The following is a 24272-nucleotide window of genomic DNA, read 5'->3' as shown; positions in this document are numbered from 1 at the left end:
ACCCATGCATTCTTTAATCCCTGCAACATTTATTTATTGAGCACAGACTTTATGTCAGAGGCTATTTTAGGTACAAAGGATATAACAGTTAACAAGCAAAGTCCCTGCCTTCCTGGGGTTTTATATACTAGTGGGTAGAAAATAATCAAAACAACAACTAAGCATACAGTGTCATGGTAAGTGCTAGACAAAAAAGTAAAGCAAGGAAGGAAGGCAGGGAGTGTGCTGTGGGCATGAGAGCTGGCAGGGGACGCCTCCAGATGAGGCAATGGGTGAGCAGAGAGGCCTGAGGGAAGCAGCCTACAGAACTGCTGGGGCAGAAGCAGCACCCTCAGAGGGAACACAGGGCACAGCTGAAGAACCCAAGGAGCCCAGAGGGTCTGGAGCAGAGCAAGTATTGGGGAGAGAAGTGGAGCTGATCTAAGATCAGGAAGATAAAGTGGCTGGTGATCCCTGTGTAGGGTCTCAGGCCATCGTGAGCACTCTAGGGTTTGTCTTCTAACTAGAAAGCCACTGAGCAGTTTCTGAGCAGAGGAGAGACATGGTCAGACGCACAGCAGCCAGAGTAATCTTGTTAAAATTCACTGTTGAAACATTGAAATGTTCCCAAATTAAAAACAAATAACTACGAAACAACATTCCCTTTAGTCTCAAAAAACAAACAATTAAATAACACTGTCTAGTTTATGGGAAGACCTCAGGAGAGAGTTTCATTTGTTTTTCCCTTTTATTGGGAGATGCTCTGCAACTGCTACATCATAGTAATGCATCACTGATTCAGATTAATTGGGGACAAGACCCGTCAAAATTAGTTAAAAGGCGGAATTATTCTATTTTATTTAAATAAATTTCATTACCTTTTGGCACGTGAAGTAAGGAATCAGGCTTGCCAAGGTTACCTAATAAAACTTGAGCATGGAGTTTTAATGAGCAGATTTTTAAAGGCTTGTAATTAGCATCTGTCAGCACCGGTCTCCGCTAGGTTGGCTTCTGCCTACAGTGCAATTTCTCTGCTTCCCTTTAGATACTTCCAAATTGTTTCAAAAGCAGTTTATTCCCTTCGCTAGATGCATATCTAAAATCTTATTTATTTTCTTAACAAATTCTTTGGGGAGGGATTAATAATGTAAAGATACAAATAGGCATAAATAAATGTGAGGTTAGCTTAGTTCCTGTCTGAGGGTTTAATTCTCAAGTGAACTGGGTGGTGTTTCTCCCTTCCACAGACTACATCCCCAACGAATGCATGCTTTATGAAGATGAGAGGTGAGGTGGAGAGAACTGTGCAGATCTTTTTATATGAACTACAAGGTCATTAAGACTAACATGAGAATCACATTTAAGAGTAAGAGGTCATTTCACTATATTTCTTCAAAATAAGTTTCGTTTTGTTTTAATATGAAATCTATGGTCCAAAGGTCCATATTTAGGCTTTATTGATCTCCGTAAGTACTCCAAACTATATGAAAAATTTGATGGCCATATGCAATTTTGTGAAGAGAGAGAATCTATAGCCTATAAAAGTTTATCTGAAGGAGGCTGAAGATCCAAAAATGGTAAGAGTCGCTGTTCTAAGTGATTCACAACGACGATAAAATTATTTCACTGAAGAATGATTTCCTTTTTACCTCCATCTGATTCTTGGGAGGCATTCTCCTACTTTACTTAAATATTGACTTACATAGTTTTCACTTCGTTTTAAATGAAAAATGTTTCATTATATAAATATCCTTTTTGAACAACTTAGAAAAAAACAAAATTCTAATCTGTGTTTCTTCTTAATTATGGTTGACATTTAAACTAGTTCTTTATTTTTCTACTTTTTTGTTAAAAGGGAGTATTTTACAAACTTTTGCTCACAGGATATTCTATGCAAGTGTCATTGCCTACTTGTCCTTCATTTAAGGGGACACATTGACTCATTATTTTAATGTAAGGAAATTGCATGGATCCAGCAAGTAAAGGCTGGCTATCTGTCTTACTGTTATTGTTGTCACTCTTACCTTAAATCAGAGTTTTTCAATCTCAGCACTATTAGCTTGTTGGACCAAATAATTCATTATTGTGAGGAGCTGTCTTTTGCACTGTAGGACGTTTAGCAGCATCTGTGGCCTCCACTCAACGGATGCCAGATGGGCACCCTCAGTTGTGACAACAAAACACACACTGCTAAATTGCCCCAGAAGAAAGAGACAGTGAAGGTGACAAAATCACCCCAGGTTGAAATTCAGTGATTATAAATCATTGATTCTTTGGCTTTCTGGGTAGGGGAAAATGGCCTTATCTTATTTCTCTTGTCCATATTATGAATGTATTATTAGAAAAGTGACCAGGAGATGTAATTTAATTTTGAAAGGCAGATTTATATACGGAATATCAAAAGAAAAGGTCACTGGAATAATCTACACATATGAGAATGACATTTGAAAACCATGTTTCATCAGAGTTCTTCTGTTGGAAAGTTCCTAACAAATAAATTTAAGTATATAACTGGAATTACCAGCTTTTAAGTGAGAAATTGGGGAATGGCAATTGGCTGAAGAAAACATCTGATCTTCAATATTACAACTTAATTATAGCTCCAATAAAATTAAGCCTGTTAATAAAACATAGTCTTGGTACTTATAAGAGTAAAAGTTGATGTAAGTCTGCCTAAAATCAACACAGTTGAACTATTATTGTTAAAAGTGAAAAAAAGTCAATATTGCTTTTTTGTACAATTCCAAATATTTTGTCCCCAAAATATAGTTTCCTTTTATTTATCTAGAAAAAATTTATCTATTTTATATAAAAATGTATCTTAAAGTACACTGAAAATAAAAATAAGCTAAGAAAATTATTGTTATTATAGCTCTTAAAAAAAAAAGGCGTTTCATGCTCTTTACAAGTAGGCACTTGTCATCATTTGTCTTTGGCACCCTTCACAATCCTCATACTGTTACATGTGTTTATCCACTCTCACTATCCCCACGTGTCTCCAAAATACGTATTCACATTCTGTAGAGTTCTATGTCGTGTCCCACATGTAAGTCAGATAAGATAAATGCAAATTAAAGTAATTAAGGTACTGAGTCAGAAAAGATACATGTTTGGCTAAGGCACGAGAGACTAGTGAGAAGTGAGCCTTACTCTGGTTGAGAGACCATGGGAGAAAGAACACCCTAGAAATGCTAAACCACAGTTAGGTGATGGAGTTTGCGCAGAGACTATCTTGCATGTTCAGAAGACACTTTGAGCAGAATCTGACTATCTAGACTTCCTCTATGTAAACAAGGACCCAAAACCAAGAGTCTAGCTGCCGTCAAGTACTGGTCTAGGAGGGATGATCATAATGACTGCCAACCACTTCCATCCTGAAGAGGAATGTCCAAGTAGTTAGAGACTTACACTTTCTGGCAAAAAGTGAATGATCAGGGTTTTAGGTGGTGTTGTTTGCTTTTTCTATTTTTCTTTTTGTCCATGGTCCCCCAAAAGAGATATTTTCCAATCTTTAAAAAAAAATTTCATGTTCTCATATTCAACTAAATTTCTAATTTCTTCCAACTTTCTTTTCTTGTTTTCTCTGTTCTTAAAGGAATCAATATTTCTCTAGTCACTCAAAACAGACACCTCAGAGGAACCTCCTTCTATCCCACTCACCACAATATAACTGCTGTCCAAGATGGTCTGATTCTACCTTCACAATGTAGCCGGTATCTTTGCCCTTTCTGCCTTCTCTGCTCCCATTACCATAGTCTACGAACTCATCACGTCTTATACATAAATTAATTCAAAAGACTTTTTAATGCTTTTTCAACACCAGTTTCTCCTGACTCTGAACAATTATGCTTATTATTACCAAATTTGTCTTTCGGGGAAACTGATATAATCATGTGTGTCAACTAAATTAATCTTTAATAATTTCCTATTTCTACAGATTAGCGATAAAATTCCTTGACACAGAAAGTCAAGACTCTCCACTATTACTCCCAATCCAACTTGATGGCCAACACACAAATTATACTCCAATCACTCCAGATTTTCTATCATTCTTCAAGTGTGACAAGGACGTTTATATCTGATCTTTCCTTTTGATGTTCTTTCCATAATGCTATCGAGTCCAATCCATACTCCTTTATGGCAAAATTCTGTTCATTACCCAACGTATTTCAGTTAAACTTCTTGGTTTATTCCTTAGTACTCTCATGGCACTCAGTAAGAGTTTCATTATAGGATGTAACCACTTTGTATTTTAGTTTCATACATCACAATCTGCCCTCCTAAACTGTAAACTCCTTGTGGTTAAGGACTATGTCTCATTCATCTCCGTAGTCTTTCAGTATTTTAACTGCAACAGAGTTAGCACTGTTCAACTCAATCAGTGCTTAATGCTAATCATTGGAAATCACAAATTATATATTTTATTTTGCTCATCTTGTTTCATTTTATGTGTATCCAAACTGGCATAACATTTTAATTCTAAAATCAAATGTTGATGTAAAAAACTCATGTAATGATTAAGAAATTAGAAGAAAAAATAATGGATAGGAAGAAATTAAATCAGTATCTTTTAATAATATTTTTAAGTTATTTTCAGAGCTAATCAAAATATAAAATACTGTTTCACCCCTTTGATTTTAAAGTAAGAGTTTTGCTCTTAATACAAAACACTGTCCTTTTTTTTTTTTTTACAAGTAATCCAACCCAAATTCATCTGAATATTCAAAACCACTGATACTCAAGGGAATTATAATTGTGAATATCTCTACAGGGGAACTGTTTACATAATGTAAGATTCCAATTAAATATTTGTAAGTACAATTATTCATTTTCTGAACAGAATGAATGAAAGACAAGATTTCCTATACATCAAAATAATGGATTCACAAAAATTACTGCCATCTTCTTTGGAGAGTAATTTTGTAGGCTATAGAAATTTTTCTTCTTATTCTAAGCCTTTGGTTAAAACTCTTACACAATATACCTGTTACTGAAAATTGAAAGTAATCTTTGAACAGTGAACTACTGAACTTCAGTAGTGTGAACAAAATCCTACCAAATAATTTTTCTGTCATTTCATAGACAACATATTGTAAATGACCACTGAAATACAAAATGTGAAAAGATATTTTAACAGAAGAATTCAAGTCATATTACTGTATATATCTATTTCCTTTCCTTCAACAGTCCATTAGCATTTTAAACAAAATAATCAACAAAATTAACATATCAAACAGTAACCTGACACAATCATCACTCCATGGCAAGTTCGTCAGAGATGAGGTTGTTTTTGTTAAGCAGATGCACTATAAATCAAATTCAAAGAGCAAACGCTTCTACCTTTGGAGCATTTTTAAAGAAAACAAATGCCTATTTTCAAACTTAAAAATAATGAGAATATAGCACTACCTTTCCTAAAGTGACAATTTTTCTATCAAACTAAACCACAGCAAGCATTATAAAATGCTAGAAATAAGTGTTATAATTGAACTCTAAATTGCACTTCCAAAAGTAATCTCCAAACTCTAAATTGGTATTCCTAAATATACTCTATTAAAATAAGTTATGAGCATTGGTTGTTTAAAATACACATGCCCACCTGAGGGTTCATCTGATCTTAGAATCCATCATCCCATAAATGTCCTGTCCTGATTCTTTTTCTACAATTTAAAGAATAGCTTTTACATTTTGTCTTGTCGGGGCTTCCCTGGTGGCGCAGTGGTTAAGAATCCACCTGCCAATGCAGGGGACATGGGTTCGAGCCCTGGTCCAGGAAGATCCCACATGCTGCAGAGCAACTAAGCCTGTGCACCACAACTACTGAGCCTGCGCTCTAGAGCCCGCAAGCCACAACTACTGAAGCCCACACACCTAGAGCCCACGATCCACAACAAGAGAAGCCACCAAAGTGAGAACCCTGCACACTACAACAAAGAGTAGCCCCCACTCACCACAACTAGAGAAAGCCCGCGCACAGCAATGAAGACCCAACGCAGCCAAAAATAAATAAAATAAATTTATATTAAAAAAATTGAGCTTCATAGAAGGATCCGGATTAAAAACAAAACGAACAAGCAAAAAAAAACTCCCCTTCATAAGAATAACAAGTTCAGTAAACTAAGATTGCATTTTATCTTAAACCTGAGCAAGGAAAGCACTCTTTGAACTATAGTGGGTCATTATTGTATAATTTCTCTTTAGCCAATATTATGGGCTGAATTGTGTCCCTCCAAAATTCATGTTGAAATCCTAACTCCCAGTACCTCAGCGTGGGACTATACTTGGAGCTAGGGTCTTTAAAAGAGTAGTTAAGTTAAAATGAGGTCATTGGGATGGACCCTAATCCAATATGATTAGTGCCCTTACACGAAGAAGAAACTAAAAAAGAGACATCATACAGAAGGAAGACCATGTAAAAACACAAGGAAAAGATGGCCACCTACAAGACAAGGAGAGAGGTCTCAGAAGAAACCAACCCTCCCTACACCTTGACCTCAGACTTCTTGTTTCCAGAATTATGAGAAAATACATTTCTCTATTTAAGCTACCCAGTGTGTGGTACTTTGTTATGGCAGCCCTAGGAAAATAATACAGCCAACCAAGAAATGCCATAGACTTTTATCAGGGTAAAATACTTATAAAAAGGTATATTTACATTTCAGAGGTTGTTTTGTTTTCTCTCTAAACCAGAAGGCTCTTATTAGACAGCTGCTAGTTTGTTAATGCATCTGATTTACTTGTTAGTGTCTATTTAAGTAACCCACAAAATGCAGGATACTAAAAACTTCAAGGAAGGAATAGACACTGAATGGCCCTATACATAAAAATAGAGAAATATAAACCTTCTCAGTGAATGATTTTGCTAATTCTACTGCATGATTACTCCCTCTCTCATACCGTGCATGTCAGAAATACTTTGGCTGACAGCAGAACTGACAGAGGTGGGATGGTTACATTTTTTGAAAATAAAACTATTGTCACAGAATATAGCTTCTTCTTTCCTTTGTTTCTTTCTTGCATTTGTTTTGTATTCATCAATATTTTTCAGTTTTGAACATTATCATGCCATTATATTCATGAGGGATAATATTCTAAAACAATTTTACTAGTTTCTTGAATAGTAGCAATGATTATGAGGTAAACATTTTACAGGATAGGTGAAAAGTAACTTAGGTGACTAATATAATGGCCTAAGTTCTGTCCCTCTGTACTTCAGTAGCAGCAGCTGAACAATCCTTAAAGATACATAAAACCACTATTCAACTAGTAATAGCTTATATTATTTTTAAAGTGCTTGTATGAAAGAACTGCTACCTTCTGAAAAACTTTTTAAAAACTTTGAAGAAACAAATGTAACAAGATCAAAAGTTAGGAACCTATTTGTTAATTGCAAATATTCTAGTTTATTAAATTAATATTTTTTAAATTACGGTAAAATTACATGATGCAAAATTTTAGTTACTAATTAAAATGTACTGAAAACACTTCCTTACCAATATTGGGGTGCTTCAAAAGACGGCAGATTCTAGCTTCCCTTTCCAGTTTCTGATGATCTATTAAAAAAAAATAGAAAAATAAATCACAGCATTTAGCAAAAGAGATTAAATGACAATAAACAGCATATCAAAATGACATAAAGCCTTCACATTTACTTATCCTTTGGTTTCTTTTTTTTAAAAAAAAAGTCATCATTTGAATTTGGAATTAGGTGAACACAATAGTTCAACAATATAATTATTTTTTATTGGCTTGAAGCTCGATAGAATGAGGTATAAAACAAAGCTGAATTTAGACTTTTGCTGGGGAAAACAGTAAAAATGGCACAAAACAATAGTATTCTTTCTTATCCCTACCCTAGGTATATACTGTTACAACAACTTAAATATGCCAATATAGACATACACATTTAAGCAAAGGATACCTATCTGGCAAGTGGAATGCCAATGGAACCAGTGCTAAATAGGGTTAATCCCAGTTTATCCCTAACAACAAAGTGTTCCCTGTCCAGTCATATTTTCTATCAAATACTCTTCCCACAATTTTTAATCCAACTTCCTAGACGTATTATGCTTTTCCATATACCAAGAACTCCCCAAACACCAAACTGCTTGCTCATCTCCACCCTGCTCTGTTTCCCTAACCATTTCCTTGAAGGGGCACAGACTACTGTAAACTTGCATTTAAAAAACCATCTGATACTCTTCTTGGTTTCTTTGTAGTAGTTCATATGCACATAATTATAACCAAAATCACTAGCCAAAACACAAAATAAATGGCAGAGGGAGGCAAGACCACCACAGAAATATACGTTGCCAATAAGAACAGTACTGTAGAGTGTGGTCCTTATTGAAAGCCTTTACATAGAGGAAATGATTTAAACCTTACAATAGCCCTCTAAGATAGGCGATGTTATTATCCCTACTTTACAAGTACAAAAACTAAGGCAGAGAGAGGTTAAGATTATAATATTCATAAGTGGCATCTACCAAATCTGCTCTCATTAACTAGTGTCATAAAACTGCCTTAAGAGAATGAGGGGGGCACCTACCTAACCACCCACACAGTTTATGCCAATGGTCCTCAAACTCTGTGGTCTCAGAACCCCTTAACACTCTTAAAAATTATCAAGGACCCCCCCCGAAGCTTTTGTTTATGTGGATTAGATCTATTAATGTTTACTTTACTTTATTAGAAATAAAATCGAGGCAAACTTTAAACATATATTCATAAATTCACTTAAAAACAATAATGAAGCCATTACATTAACATAAGTGACTGCATTTAACTTTTAAACTTTTATTTGGAAATAACTGATACTTACAGAAAATTTAAAGAATAAGACTAGTACAACATGCACCCCAATATTCATTGCAGCACTATTTACAATAGCCAGGACATGGAAGCAAACTAAATGTCCATCAACAGAGGAATGGATAAAGAAGATGTGGCACATATATGCAATGGAATATTACTCAGTCATAAAAAGGAGTGAAACTGGGTCATTTGTAGAGATGTGGATGTACCTAGAGAGTGTCATACAGAGTGTAGAGAGTGTCATACAGAGTGAAGTTAAGTCAGAAAGAGAAAAACAAATATCATCTATTAACGCATATATGTGGAATCTAGAAAAATGGTATAAATGATCTTATCTGCAAAGCAGAGATAGAGACACAGATGTAGAGAACAAATGTATGGATACCAAGGAGGGGGGGAGGAATTGGGAGATTGGGATTGACACATATACATTATTGATACTATGTATAAAATAGGTAACTAATGAGAACACACTGTACAGCACAGGGAACTCTACTTAACGCACTCTGGTGACCTAAATGGGAAGGAAATCCATAAAAGAGGGGATATATATACGTATAACTGATTCATTTTGCTGTACAGTAGAAAGCAACACAACATTGTAAAGCAACTATACTCAAATAAAAATTAATTTTAAAAAAAGCATAGTACAAAAAACACCTGTGTACTGTTTATTCAGACACATTAACATTTACCCATTTTCTACATCATTTACACTCTCCCTCCCTGTATATGTTCGTGTATATGTATATATATATTTATCTAATTGACACACATGTATATATAAATATAAATATTTATACCCAAAATAATTTTTAATGAACCAGTTGAAGGCAAGTTATGAACATCAAGGTCCTTTACCCCTAAAATTTCAGTGTGTATTACTAAGAATTGTGATATTCTCTTACAATCATAGTACAGTTATCAACTTCAGCAAATTTAACATTAAGACAATAAGTTACCATCAACACTCCAATTTTCTCAATTTAACCAGGTGATGACCTTTATAGCATTTTTCTCCTTTTAATGCAGGATCCAGTCTAGGGTCAGATACAGCATTTAGCTGTCATTTCTCTTTAGCTCCTTTAATCTGGAATATTTCCACAGTTTCCCTTTGCCTTTTATGACCTGACATTTTTGAAGAATACCATCATGTCTATTTTTTTAAGAGAATATTTCTCATTTTGGTGTTGTCAAATGTTTACTCATGATTTGATTGAGGCTATGTGTTTGCAGCTACAACATATGTTCTCAACTATGTGTTCTCAGCTAGAACATTATCCTTCTAGGCTATCACATCTGGAGATACACATTGTCCAACTGCTCCTCAAAAGTGACGATAACTTGGATCACAAGTCAAGGTGCTGTTGAATTTCTTTGCTAAATAATTATCTTTTTAATTTTCCTTTATAACTAACAAGTATGTGGGAAGACATTTTAAGACCATGAAAACATCCTGCTCTTCATAAAAATTTCCCCCTAGATTTAGCATCAGTGATGATTCTTGCCTGAACCAGTCTTTACTATGATGGCAGCAAAATGCTGATTTTCCAGCACAGTAACGTATTTTTCATGAAAAATACTATATTCCCCTCTCCCCTCCAAAAAAAGTGAGAAGAGTGGCACTGTTAAATTTTTCCAGTCTCTTTGATGTCTGGTTTAACAGACAACATCTGTATTCCCATGTCTGCTTCTATATTCAATATGCTGCAATATGTTGTGTGTATGAAGAGAATCTGACTCACAAGGTTATATAGTTGGACAAAGAAGTGTCGTAATAGCTTTTTCAGATAATTGTAGATGTTATTCTTTAATATTATACCCAAACTCCATGAATGGTAGTTTCTTAAAGGTTAGTTGCAATGTGAAACCTGAAACCTTATCAATAAACTTTATGAATCATATCAATGAAGTTATAAACTTTAAATCAAATTTATTTTCAACACTGGATATTGTCCAATATAATAAAATTTTACCCTGCTACATTAAAATCCATTGTTCTTTCTTGCACTTTGAGTCTTTTACTCAGGCATAATTTTAAAATATGATGCACTGGTCATCTGGAAAATATTGGTTCAGTATGTTATATAGCTTTTGCTGACACATTTCATTACACACTATCAGAAAAGTAACAACTGTTAATATCACCATTAATCTCATCAGAAAATTCTTTAAATTTGGGAATGAGTGTAGTTCTCACGGGCAGATACAAGTTTTCCAAAATTTTAATTTTTGTTTGAAAGCTTGAACTGTGTTATTGGCAATAAATGCTATCCGTTGTTTTCCTTGAAGTGATAGGCTCCCTCTGTTCATTTTTGAGAAAATGTCTGTTGAAAACCTAAATCTGAATAATCATAGCTAGCTGTTCAGTTGTTATTTCAAATAAAAATGGTGTTCCATGAAGAAACAGCTAATTCAGCTCCCAACTCAAACAACTGTGCAGGGGTTTTTCCTTGAGATAATCATTGTACTTCAATATGGAATAGAGGTGCTTTATGCATTCTTCCCACTGAGTCATGCAGAATGTTCCAGAGATGTGTGATGGAAGGTCAAGAATTAATAACAGTAATAATTTTAATTGGTTCATCAAAGGACAATTTTAAGTGAAATGAAGTTTTTTTTTTTTTTTTTGGTCTATGAGTGCATGTTGTTGAAAAATAAGAGTCCAATAGTATAGTTTGATGTCACTGCCTTGATTCATGCAAAGGCCTCGGCAATTTTATGCACTATTTCTTTTGTGTAATATGTATACATGCCAACGCATACCAAAAAAAGGGCAGATAATGTCTTAGCTTTATTATGAAAATAGTTTTGACCTTGTAGATCCCCTAAGAGGGTTTTGGGGACTCCTGGGTCTGTGGGCCACACTTTGAGAACCACTGGTATACATTATAAAGAACTATTTCATAATAATACATATTTTTTGACAATTTAGGAAAATATTTTAAACATATATAGTGTTATAGATAGCTCAAAAAGAAATAGTGTTTTAAAGAATCAGCATAGCGTTGGATAGGATCTAACAGTATATCCATTATACCTGGATTACCAAATATAAAGACAGATATTCTCTGGCCTTACCATCTAGAATTACAAGTACTTCAAATAAATATAAATTCTTCAAGCCCCCTATCGTTTTAACAGTCTTCATTCTTTTTTTTTTAAGAAGTCAAATATTTTAATGGTATCCATGTTTGTTAAATCATTGAGAGTCAGACCCTTTCCTTACACAGTCTGCAAAATATTTTGGAATGACCTCAAATTTCACGGAAGCAAAGCCCTTATAGCTTCCTCATGAGGGCGTGAATTCTTTAAGGGTGGGTGCTGTGTCTTACTCCCTCTGGGATCCCCAAAGCTTATTCTTTTTTTTTGAAAATCTTTTTTATTTTTATTTTTTTAAATAGATCTTTATTGGAGTATAATTGCTTCACAATACTGTGTCAGTTTCTGTTGTACAACAAAGTGAATCAGCCATATGCATACATATATCCCCTCCCTCTTGAGCCTCCCTCCCACCCTCCCTATCCCACCTCTCTAGGTCATCCATCGCAAACCACCGAGCTGATCTCCCCGTGCTATGCTGCTGCTTCCCGCTAGCTAACTATTTTACATTTGGTAGTGTATATATGTCGATGCTACTCTCACTTCACCCCAGCTTCCAGTTTCCCCTCCCCATCCTCCAGTCCATTCTCTATGTCTACATCTTTATTCCTGCCCTGCCAACGGTCTTCATTCTTAAGACAAGCTACTTCTAGAATATTGTTATTTAGAAATATACAAATAAACACAAAATGTTAAACCAGATTTTGAAAATGTATCTAACACCATCTTAAATACTGTAAAGTAGCCTATATAAAACATATGAAAAATACATGCTTAGAGGAATTATAATTTTGTTATGGAGACGGGAAAATGCAAATATATATGCTAAACCATGTGAGCTATACATCATCTAATACCTATATAATCATGTGAAAAATAAAGAAAATCAAGGCAGCAAAAGACCTTTGGACAATAAGTGAGTGGTATAGTGTCTTAGCTAAAGAGATAAACATAATTATAGAATTTTATATAGCCTATTCTTATGGACTGTGTCTCTGTAAAACTCATATGCTGAACTAACCCCCAGTACCCCAGAATGAGACTGTATTTGGAGATAGGGTCTTTAAAGGGGGTAATTAAGTTAGAATGAGGTCATTAAGGTAGGCCCTGATGCCATACGACTCGTGTCCTTAAAAGAAACAGAGTTAAAGAGTTTAGGACACTGACATGCCAAGAGGGAAGACCATGTGAAGACACAGGGAGAAGATGGCCATCTGCAAGCCAAAGAGACAGGCCTCAGAAGAAACCAACCCTGCCAACACCTGATCTTGGATTTCTAGCCTCCATAATGTGAGAAAATAAATTTCTGTCATTCAAGCCACCTCACCTATGGTACTTTGTTATGGTAGCCTCTAGCTAACTAATAGACCTAAGTATTAGTTTTCTATCGCTGTATTAAAAATTACTACAAACTTAGAAGCTTAAAACAATACGTATTTTCAATCTTGCGTTTTCTGTGTGTCAGGAACCTGGGCATATTTTAACTGAGCCCTTTGCTTTAGGGTCTCTCACAAGGCTGTAGTGAAGGTGTCAGGGTTGGGGTCTCATCGAAAGTCTTAACTGGGCAGGATCTGCTTCTGAGCCCACATAGTTGGAGGCAGTATTTAGTTCCTCAAGAGTTGTTGAGCTGAGGGGCTGGCCGCTGGCTGCCCTCACTTCCTTGCCACGTGCCAACATGGAAACTTGCTTCATCAAAGCCAACAAGGGAAAGAGAGGGTCTGCTAGCAAAATGGAAGGCCCTATCTCACCTAGCCTAACCCCAGGAAGTGACGGATATCACACTTGCCATATGTGCTTGGTTAGAAGCGAGTCACTAAGCTGGCCCACTTTTAAGGGGCAGTAATTACAGAAGGGCTGGGATAGCAGGAAGCAAGGACCATCGGGGCCATCTTAGCGGGTGTGTGCCGCATCTGACTACGAGGACTGGGGTTCTCATGAGCTTCTCTCTGATACCCAGCTTCACTTACTCTTTCTTCCATACAATCGCATCACTTAGTGATCTCCTATGAAACATAAGGCATTCTGCACTCATCCATCAGGGCATGTTATGACATCTCAAACATGATGACAGAACTAAAGTCTTCATTAAATGGAAATGCATATTGCTCGGTGTGCTTCACATTCAACATCAAGTTCACGACTTTGGAGGGAGTAGGTAGGTGAGGAGGAGTGATGAAGTGCCTATTATCACCAAAGCGCACTTCTGTATTTATCCTGCTAAAGAGAAAAATTAGTTCTACATTTAAAATTTCCTCTACTTTTAATTCAGTGGGCAAAAAAAATCATACACCCTACCTCATCATTCCCAGCACTTACAACTACAATGGTAAGAGGCAAAGACTGATTACAAAAGGCAAGAAAGACATCCATAATACTGTGTATCACCATTTGAAGATTTTCTTTTATTATCCACACCCCCTACAGCTAGTGTAGAACCAGCTTCATTTATAATTTAATATTTATTAAAGTACTCAACCTATAATAGTTTGGCTTTATTCTTCCTTTGAAGCTCAAGTTCACAATGTTACATGAATAAAAGTATAACTCGTCAAGCTGCAATCTTGTCAGGCCTGATAAGGTACATGCTGTTAGCAATATATGGTTGAAGACTTACCGTATCAAAATGCCTTAAGGAAAATATATTATTGTTCAGTTTTGACAAAGAATCAGTGGGGAATAGTATTACCCAGTACAGAGAACTCCGGATTTTAAAAAAGTTTCTGAGAATTTTGAGAAAATGTTATTTCTTTCCAGCTTTAAGGTACTTTTTGATACTTAATAAGATATTTTATTTCAAGTGAGGTAAAAAATGTGAATTTGGACCTAATAAAATAAATCCTTCACTCCTGTTCCAAGTCAAATTTTAATCTTTATGCAAAATAACTCTGATCACAAGTGAAATTAAAGTGCTAGCCTTGAATCACCTTCGAAAAGCAATGAGTATCATTAAAGCTACGTAAAGCAACAACTTATTTATCTGGCAGCCTCAGGGAAGGAGCTTTTATCAGTAAGTAAATTTGAAAAGTAACTACTCCCCCAAATGATAAAGCTTTAAAATGTTAACCTCTTGAGTGTGTGTGTGTTAGGAAGGGGGCGATCTAATAGTTATTGCTTTCTTACATAGATGACAAATAATTTAATGTTTTTGACATGATAGGGTCATCATTATTAGCTTCCATTATTACTCTGCAGTATTTCAGTGAAGCCCTCAGAGGCTGCTGAGGTGTGAAAGCCCACAGGTCGCTGCCTGTGTCCCAATCTGCCCCCATCCCCGCGTGTGGAATGACCTTGCCAGCATAGGCAATGCCGACGGATGGTTTGGGCAGGGGAGGGGTTTGGCCTTCCGTCATAATTGGTCATTTACCACCTCTCCCTCCACAACAACAACACCCACACACACACACACACAGGCACACGCACGTTCACACAAACGTGTAAACATACAGCCTAAGGAAGACATGGGTTTGCTACACCCAAGAGGGTTTAACTCTTCTAGCTCCCCCTTCCTACAAACATCCCCACCCCTAAAATCATCTTATATAGAAATTATGGAGGAGTCACCTCTGAGGCCCATAAAAATGGAAAGTTTAAAATCCAATTCCATCATTACTTTTTGTTCTGCTGGCCTTTGGGCTTCCCAGCTTAAGCTGCTGCCTTCCCTGCTCCTATCTCCTTGGTTCTTCCCTGGCCCAATGCTCCAGTTTGAGGTCAATGCCTCAGATCCACCTATTTGAATCCTGCTTCTCTCTCTTCTGCACTACAACCAGCCCAACTTGATTCTCAACCTTTTTTCACATTTGTTCGGTTTCTAAGCAACCACAGTCTCAAGTAAGAGACTCTCTTGTTCCCCCTCTAAAACCAAACCTGGCTGGTTATCCATTCTCAGAAGAGGGAAGATTCAACAATACGGATATAAGCCACTGCACGTTTTGTATTGCTGCAACTGTTTATTATACCTTTTCTATTTCTTCACACTTTTTTGCTGCCATCTCTTATTGCTTTGAGTTTCTCCAACAAGGATATAAAAATATAAAACCACCACAAATAACCTGGCAGTGAGCACCTGAAGAGATCTCCTCTGAATAAAAGGTACAGTCTTTAGCATATGGATTCTGGAGCACTATAATAATATGGATACTTAGATAGAAGTCGTATTCCTGGAGGTCTTGGGATTACATTCTGAATACATTTTTCTTGTTAGAGAAATCACTTCTAGCTAAATGAGGCCTTCCTCTGGTAGGAATATAAATTCTGTCCACTTAAGTAGGTCATATTTAAAACCACATTGTAAGTTAAAAGGAACTATTTAAAGGTTCACTTCATTATAAAACCTGAGCGTGACGCATATGGATTTAAAGCTGTCATATTCATTTAACAAAAGGTTTTTTAAATTCATAATTAAATATTATACTTTCACGTTACCCACTTATTTTGAACTATGTCTAATCCATACCATAGAATTGATTTTTTAAACTATGTATTTGACCTAGATTCTTTCTGACATCAGGTTATTGGTCACTTCCCATCACTTCTGCTGCCCACTAATATCCTGGAGGGAGAGGAAGATCTCAGGTTTCAGAGCAGAGCAGACAAGAGTTGCTATCTGGTTGCCAAAGTTCCCTGGCCTCTCAAAAGATTCTTCTATCAAATGGGCATAAAATATCTAGCATCAAGCACTGTATTTGGAACAAGGTAGGAAATCAATAAATCACAGTATCATCATTATTATTATTAAAAATCTTTCCAAATTTAAAAGAACTAGATTCCTAAAAGATACATTAAAAAGTATATTAATTCCATCAAATGTTATTCATTTTACATGAATGCATATACTATGAAAATAGATTTTCCATAAAATCATTTGATTATGCTATTCAGGCCAACTGAAGTAGTGGGAGAACCACTGATATCAGTGGTCAGAAAGAGACAAAATCAATACAGTAAAATATGGACAAAAACTCATAGTTATTCAGTTTTATGGTATACTCTAAATAGCTCAAAAATAAACAAGAATACAGGAAACATTTTTTATTTGCCTAAGTGTAAAACTTTTAAACAAGTCAAGTTAACCAGTTACATACAAACTAATGATACTCTTTCATTAATCCATTTCACACAACCAAAATAAATGCTGTTCTGATAAATAATTTATCACATTATATTGTTTCAGAGGGAGCTGGTAGAGAATATATTTAGACTATTTCCTAGATGTGTAAAGGAATAGTGAAATCTGGTGGCACCATTCTTACACTGTCCTACAGGAGAAATACTTTCCCTCTTCCACCACAATAATGGTATTCGTTCAAAGACACGACATTATATCTATGAAAATAATGCTTTAAACAAAATTATTCAAATGTAAGACAAAAGCCCTATCTTATAAGGCTCCTGTTCAGCAGCAATTTAAACAAGAATACAATATGTTATAGATCTTTTAAAATTGCAAATAGTAAGCAGTAATTTATATAAAATACTTTCATATAAAAGTTTGTTTAATATCTGATTATACAGAATATCTACACAGCTACCAAAAATGTAGTGAGGAGATGGGAACACTCCATTCAGACCTAACAGAAGTCTTAGGACAGTCTCTTAGTAAGCCTCTCACTAGTTCCAGGTGATGGGCTGAGGAACTTGAATTGAGCTGTTAACCTTTGGGAGGGGAAGCAGGAACTTAACTGTGTAGAAGAGACACAGGGCACAAAGCACTGAATATGAGACTGTTGCTGGAGTATAGATTTCCTCTGGATGATAAAGGGGAGTGGGCAGGAAGCCCTGCTGACGCCCCTGGTAGCACTCGATGACCTTAGCCAGATCTCCCCCTAGGTTCACAGCCTCTGATGGCATTGCTGTCTCCCTCTCGAGGGGTACCTCTGCCCGTCTGTGTATCTACCACTCTGCTGACGTGGAGATATCACACACAGCACGTTCTAGGGCATGGAACTAGTATTGCGAGGGTCACCAGAGGAACCCACCAGGAGAAGCAAACCAGAAGTCTAGGAACAAAAGGGTGGTATCCAGAACAGGCAGACAGCCAGGAAAAGTCCCCACAGCAGGCCACAGTCAAGACTGGTCCACCGGAGGAGAGCAAAACTTACCAAGATGACATTTAGGACACAGGTGTCAGACAGAGTTCACACACAACAGGTGACTGTCTGTCAATAGCACCATTTTAAACTACTATGCCCTAAGTGATTGTTAATATATCAATAAAAAACAAATCCCTACAGAAACAAGTTATGAGGGTATCAGTCGATGCATATTAAGAATTAAAGATATTTCCATGTATCTATACATCAATAATTTAATTGTACATCAATAATTTAATCCATACAAATTTTTAAAAAATATTCTAAGTATACTCCTGTAAAGAGCATAATTTTAATTGTACATCAAAAATTTAATCCAGGACTTCCCTGGTGGTGCAGTGGTTAAGAATCCGCCTGCCAAAGCAGAGGACATGGGTTCGATCCCTGGTCCGGGAAGATCCCACATGCCGCAGAGCAACTAAGCCCGTGTGCCACAACTACTGAGCCTGCGCTCCAGAGCCTGCGAGCCACAACTACCAAGGCCACGTACCACAACTGCTGAAGCCCGTGTGCCTTGAGCCTGTGCTCCACAGCAAGAGAAGCTACAGCAATCAGAAGCCCGTGCACCACAATGAAGAATAGCCCCCGCTTGTTGCAACTAGAGAAAGCCCGTGCACAGCAATGAAGATCCAATGCAGCCATAAATAAATTTTTAAAAGTCTTAAAATAATAATAATTTAATCCATACACATTTTAAAAAATATTCTAATTATACTCCTGTAAAGAGGCAATGAGATAAATTTTGTATAATATGTTATTCTGCCCTCAGTCTCCACAATTTGGTCTATACCATAGCACTCTCCCCAGGTGTAATTTTACTTGTTTTGGAAGGATTTGCTGCACAATTCCATTTCCTGTTTAGGCATAATAGAGCTAAATCACTTGAGACATGTTGCATTAAATCTTTCAAACTTACTACCTAGAGACTAAAAGGATCCAGAAGAGAAACAAAGCATATACAATCCACACTTTACCATTTTTTTCCAGTGGCCTAGATGGTTTACAGGCAGATGCACAGTAACACAAGAGAGCATTTACTTCAGGGATTTGCTATTCTTTTTAGCTTTTCTTATTGTGGTAAACATATTTTGCTATTCTTTAACATGTTTTTCTAATAGTTAAGAACACAATTTATTCAAAACATGAAAAGTATAAAATATTTATACAGTTTTCCAGAGGACTTCTTCCTTATGTAGTTTAATATTAACATTAAAAATAGAAATAAAAGAATAACTTTGGATAATAATTTAGAAGAATGTAGGAGAGAATTGTAAGAAACATGGATTTTTATGGTTCCTTTAAGCAACTGGAACATTCGTTTATCCATGTTTCTGTGAATGAGTTTCACCCAGAGATAACTGCAAAGCTAACAAAGCTTAAACCCCAGGACCTTTCAGAGGCACAGGCCGCTGAAAGGATCTTAGCTACATGATCATGTGTTTTCATAAAACTTGCAGAACAAGATATTTTAACACCATCAGTTACAACCATTATTTCTTTCCATTCCCTCCATTACACTTCCCCTTGTGTTGAGTAATACTGAAGTGGGCATGAACATTTTTGAGATCTAGCTAAGGGGAAGTTGAGTTGAAGATACAATTTAGTTTGGATTTAATGATACATTTACTTGGTTTGCAGTCACTTCTGGGTATAATTATGTTATTGCTAGTCATCCCAATGTAGGGACGCTTCCAGGAATATGTCCACGTCCCAGCCTGCCATGGGATGACGGGACACCCCAGAGCTGCATCATGATATAAACTTGTACTACAGTTCACCCTGCAAGTATGTGCACAGAGAAGAAAGAACAAGGTTTATTTTTGCTATTTTTCTGGACTTTGTTGTGCTTTGCATTACCTGTCAGCTTTAAAAAACAATTTCTTGTGACTATTTTCATTCTAAATATATATTTTGAGTTTAATTCTGTATTTATAATTTTGTTTTCTTTTCCTTAGGGAATGTCCCAAATTGCATAAGCTTCAGGCCCTACTAAACCTGGTTCCATAGTCCTTATTATTCTTTCAAAAAAAGGGGAAAGATAAATTACTGCTTAAATTCTAAACTTAAAAAACCACACAAAATGTGTATTAACTTTCCTCTTTAAGTAAATAGAAACTCATTTATATTATTAAAACTAGTCACTAAACAGCCATACACATCTTATGTTACATTGGTTGTAAGTGACAAACCACAGCAAAAAGATCACCAAGTTGAAAATCAGGGGGAAAAAATGGCTTTCAGTACAGGCTCTGCCAGGAATAAGGGCAAAAAGCAGCAGATTTATATATGTGAAAAGCTATATTCATTCCTTTCTATGCTATGAGAATACTACAGATTTGAGATAACTTATTTTTAAGTTAAGGGGAAAAAAGTCCTATGTCAGACATTTATTATTAACATATTATTAAGCATTTTATCAACATATTTTATTAACATATTAGTAAGCATTTCTATTAATCAGAGACAGGACACTGAATGATGTGTTTAAGGTAAAGTAACTTATTATAGTCTAGCTACTCATGAACTGTCAACAGTAATTAATCTAGAAATTATTGCTTTTAATAATAATAGCCTTTGAATTGGAGAAGGAAAGTGAAACTATCATTTATTAAAGTGTACTCCCCAAGTTAAAAAATTCAAGACACCTAAAATTCTTGTCTCTACGCATTTTAATCATATATTCCTAGTTTACCAAATTTTATGGAAGCTTTTATTTCCTACCTGCATAAATATGAGGTTTAATGTAGCCACCTAAATGAGAAAGAAAAACCACTACTGAAACAAGATATTAAAATGAAATTGTCTCAGTTTTAGCTGAAATCCTGAAAGCTAAAACAATTGTCAGGTACAGGGTGCTAAAACCATATATTCAGTACTTCCCAAGAGGTCAGTTGAAGCCAATCTCTGTCATGAACCCACTGCTCATTTCCAGCTGTATCGGAGCAGGTAATGAGACCACCAGGGAGAACTGCTCTGGAAAGAGTCGTCAGAACACCCTGCATCCCCTCCTATCCAACGCTGGAATGGACCTTACCCAAGGGTACCAAACTAAGGGTGACTCAGAGAAATACTGGAAGAGGTGCATCCCTTAGATTTTGAGAAATATAAGAACAGCTACTTATTTTAAACCTAACTCTAAAGGCATAAAACTGTGGCTGGCTAGCTGCCCTGGAGTTGCAAAGCAAAGAGTGCTTTGTGATCAGGCTATACTTCCACCTATGGCAGACAAAGATGCATGTCTCTCTGAAAACTGATTGTGGGCCCACAGGAGGGACTGTCTTACAAGAGGCAATCCCCAAGAGGCCCACCTGGGGAGGCAATGTGATCCCAACACGGGTGGAATGCCAGAAGCCCAGGAGCAGGAAAGGCAGTTAAAAACATCCGGCCAGGGGAAGCATGGTCATCAACAGCATAACTACCACCAGAGGTCCCTAGGAGGAACTGTCCAAAAACCCACACAGTTGCCCCCTGAGGGAGAGTCAGCAATCATGCATCCATCAGATGGTAGCAGTGCAGATTACAACTGTACCATTGGAATCAGACTTGCACAGATCCTTACAGCTCTGTCCTGGAGGGCCAGTGAGTGGGAGAGCAAGTGGGGTGACAAAATGCATTGGGTATCACACCCCTTCCATGCGCCACGGAGGCTCTCGAACCTGAAACAAGCTTGACTTGGGAGAGGGGAGAAGTTTTAAATAATATTACACTGGTCAGGACTTTTACATTTCTGAGAAATGAGACTGTTCTTGTGACTAAAAGGAACTGCAAAGCTCTGAAATCTGACCAAGACTTCATCTAGGGCAGAGGTGAAAAGGTACAATGGGTTTGAGGGAGCTGAGAAGGGCACTGTCAGTGGGGTGCAAACGATCTAATTACTATATTTTAATATAATAGTTATAGATTAGAAATATTTTCTTTAACAAATCTGTAACCACCTGGAACTTGGATTTACTGAATATTATTTCCTTCACATCCCATTCCTCTGCTTTCAGAGTTCCATGTTCAATTTCCTTTGAAAGCAGAGCTATGAAGAACAGTCTAGGTTCTCATTACATGAGAGCATTTCATGTGTCCCTTCCAATCACCTAAAATTTTTCTAGATAACTTACACTTTAAAAGTGTATCATCTTGGGCTTCCCTGGTGGCGCAGTGGTTGAGAGTCCACCTGCCGATGCAGGGGACAGGGGTTCGTGCCCCGGTCCGGGAGGATCCCACAACAGTGAGAGCCCCGTGTACCACAAAAAAAAAAAAAAAAAAAAAAAGTGTATCATCTTATTCTTTCTGATTCTGAAAGTATAATGCATCTGAAATTCAGGACAGAATTCCTTGGACTTAAGAGAGTGGTATTCTTAATTTATCATCATTCTAGATGTCATCCTTCGTCATTCATTGGGAATGAATATTTATTTTTTACCTAGAATGCTCTGTCTCAGGTAAGTGCTGCATGATTTAGAACATGTGTTTGGCATTGGCATGGCATTACAAACTGGGCCAGCTCTAAAGCAAAAGCTCTTTGCAACCCTGCCTGGCCCAAGGCCCACAGTTTACGAGGAGGCATATTAAATGCCGCCTAAATTGACTCTGGTGCCTTCTAAACTCTGAAATGTTTAGAAAATGTTTGTCTCTATGTGGTAAACTTTAAAGCTGTCAGGCAAAAACCTGTCCTGGACTGACATGTGAACTTAACGTCCACTCCCACATGAAATGAACAGACCCACTGCCCAGCTGCTGTAGATAGAGTGACACTGAAAACAATTTCTGATTTGTGTTAATCCACAGGTATTATCAGAATCAAAACATGGCTCCCTAACAGCTGTAAAGGCGGCAGGGGAAGCCCTACGAGCTTATTGGGGTTTTGTTCATCAGTTAAAGAAATCAACGGCTACCTCTCCCCAGGGAATAAAACGTCAGAGGCACTAGGGAGAAACCCATACTATTTGCTCCTTTAAAACTTGAGACTCTAGGAATTCTGCCAAGTGACCTGGAAGTGTGGGACTGTGACCAGAGGCCACTGAAGAGAGCATCCTGCATTAGCTTCTTGCAGTAGAATTGAGTACGCGGCGATAGTACACCCTGCATATTCCACCCCTGACAACTCACCTATCTCCTACACAATAAACCTTTTTCCTTTTCACATAGCCTAATTATTCCTGACTTGTCTCCATCCTTGTTCCTTTTACTCTAATATTATTTTTCTAGAAAATCTTATTATAAAAATGATAGATTCTAACTAGAAAAAAATATATGTATATACATATATATACACACATACACACACATACACACGTATGTTTTATATATACACACACAACACATTTCAGCTGAAAGAAATAAGTATCATTTAAAACTCCACTACCCAGGGAGCTCCCTGGTGGTCTAGTGGTGAGGATTTAGTGCTTGCACTTCCATGGCCTGGGTTCAATCCCAGGTCAGGGAACCAAGATCCCACAGGTCGTGCAGCGTGGCCAAAATAAAAAACAAACAAACAAAAACTCCACTACCCAGATATACCATTATTTACATTTTGATGCAGGTCTTGCTAGTCTTTTCCTTTGCATATACATAACATACTCCTTTTGACTTTAAAAATCATAGTTTATAGACTTCTGTAGACTGCCGAAGTCCCTCAAGCAATTGCTTGGTACAGAGAGGTGGCTGACTTGCTGCCTAAATGAATGATACAAGCTTACAAACTTGAATTTGGGGAGAGGGAACATCCCTTCCAGACAAAATATATCCCAGTCATACCAAAGTATGACCCTCTGTGCAATCTCTTTTTAAATGATGTGACTAACTGGCTCCTCAGAATATCTGCATCAATGGTAAAGTTCTCATAGAATCAGAGGAAAATTAATTATTCTGATTAAAAAGTTCACTCTGAAAGAAAAAAACATGAGACTGCTATGTAAATGTACATGCAAAGGTGACTGTAGTCACAGAGTCACACGGGTAGCCATGTGAAAGTGCATAAAATGCGCAGGCTTTCGTGAAAAGAAAAACAGTGAAATCTTCCATCCAACACGGCTGTGTTATATTTACTTCATTCATAATTTATCACCATGCTTTATTCATTGATGTCCACCATTTGCCTTTTGGTAATACAAGAAGATCCATACAGATCTATACAGACACAACTCCTGTCATCTTGGAATTTACAACCCAAATGGAGAGACTCCTTTAGCTGTGATTTGATACATCTATATGTCGGCCAAAATATAATGAAAATGTGGGGAAAATATCACTCAAAGTCCAGGCTATCTCTATCACATAAACCATTCAAATCTTATG

At 36.7% G+C, this 24272-nt stretch overlaps 1 protein-coding gene across 29 annotated transcripts in view; it reads right to left on the bottom strand.

Moving 5' to 3' along the window:
- The window catches only part of CAMK2D (calcium/calmodulin dependent protein kinase II delta), a 287936-nt gene that overhangs the window by 176026 nt on the left and 87638 nt on the right, over positions 1-24272 (bottom strand). For all 29 annotated transcript variants that reach the window (XM_067735228.1, XM_067735221.1, XM_067735217.1 and 26 more), the window contains exon 3: positions 7473-7532. In XM_067735228.1, coding sequence (XP_067591329.1) covers positions 7473-7532 — 60 coding nt within the window. The remainder of the gene's footprint in view (positions 1-7472; positions 7533-24272) is intronic.

Source organism: Pseudorca crassidens, chromosome 4 (assembly GCF_039906515.1).
Source record: "Pseudorca crassidens isolate mPseCra1 chromosome 4, mPseCra1.hap1, whole genome shotgun sequence".
Classification (NCBI taxonomy): Eukaryota; Metazoa; Chordata; class Mammalia; order Artiodactyla; family Delphinidae; genus Pseudorca; species Pseudorca crassidens.
The sequence above is the reverse complement of the archived record's forward strand: the minus strand, read 5'-3'. Positions and strand labels throughout refer to the sequence as shown.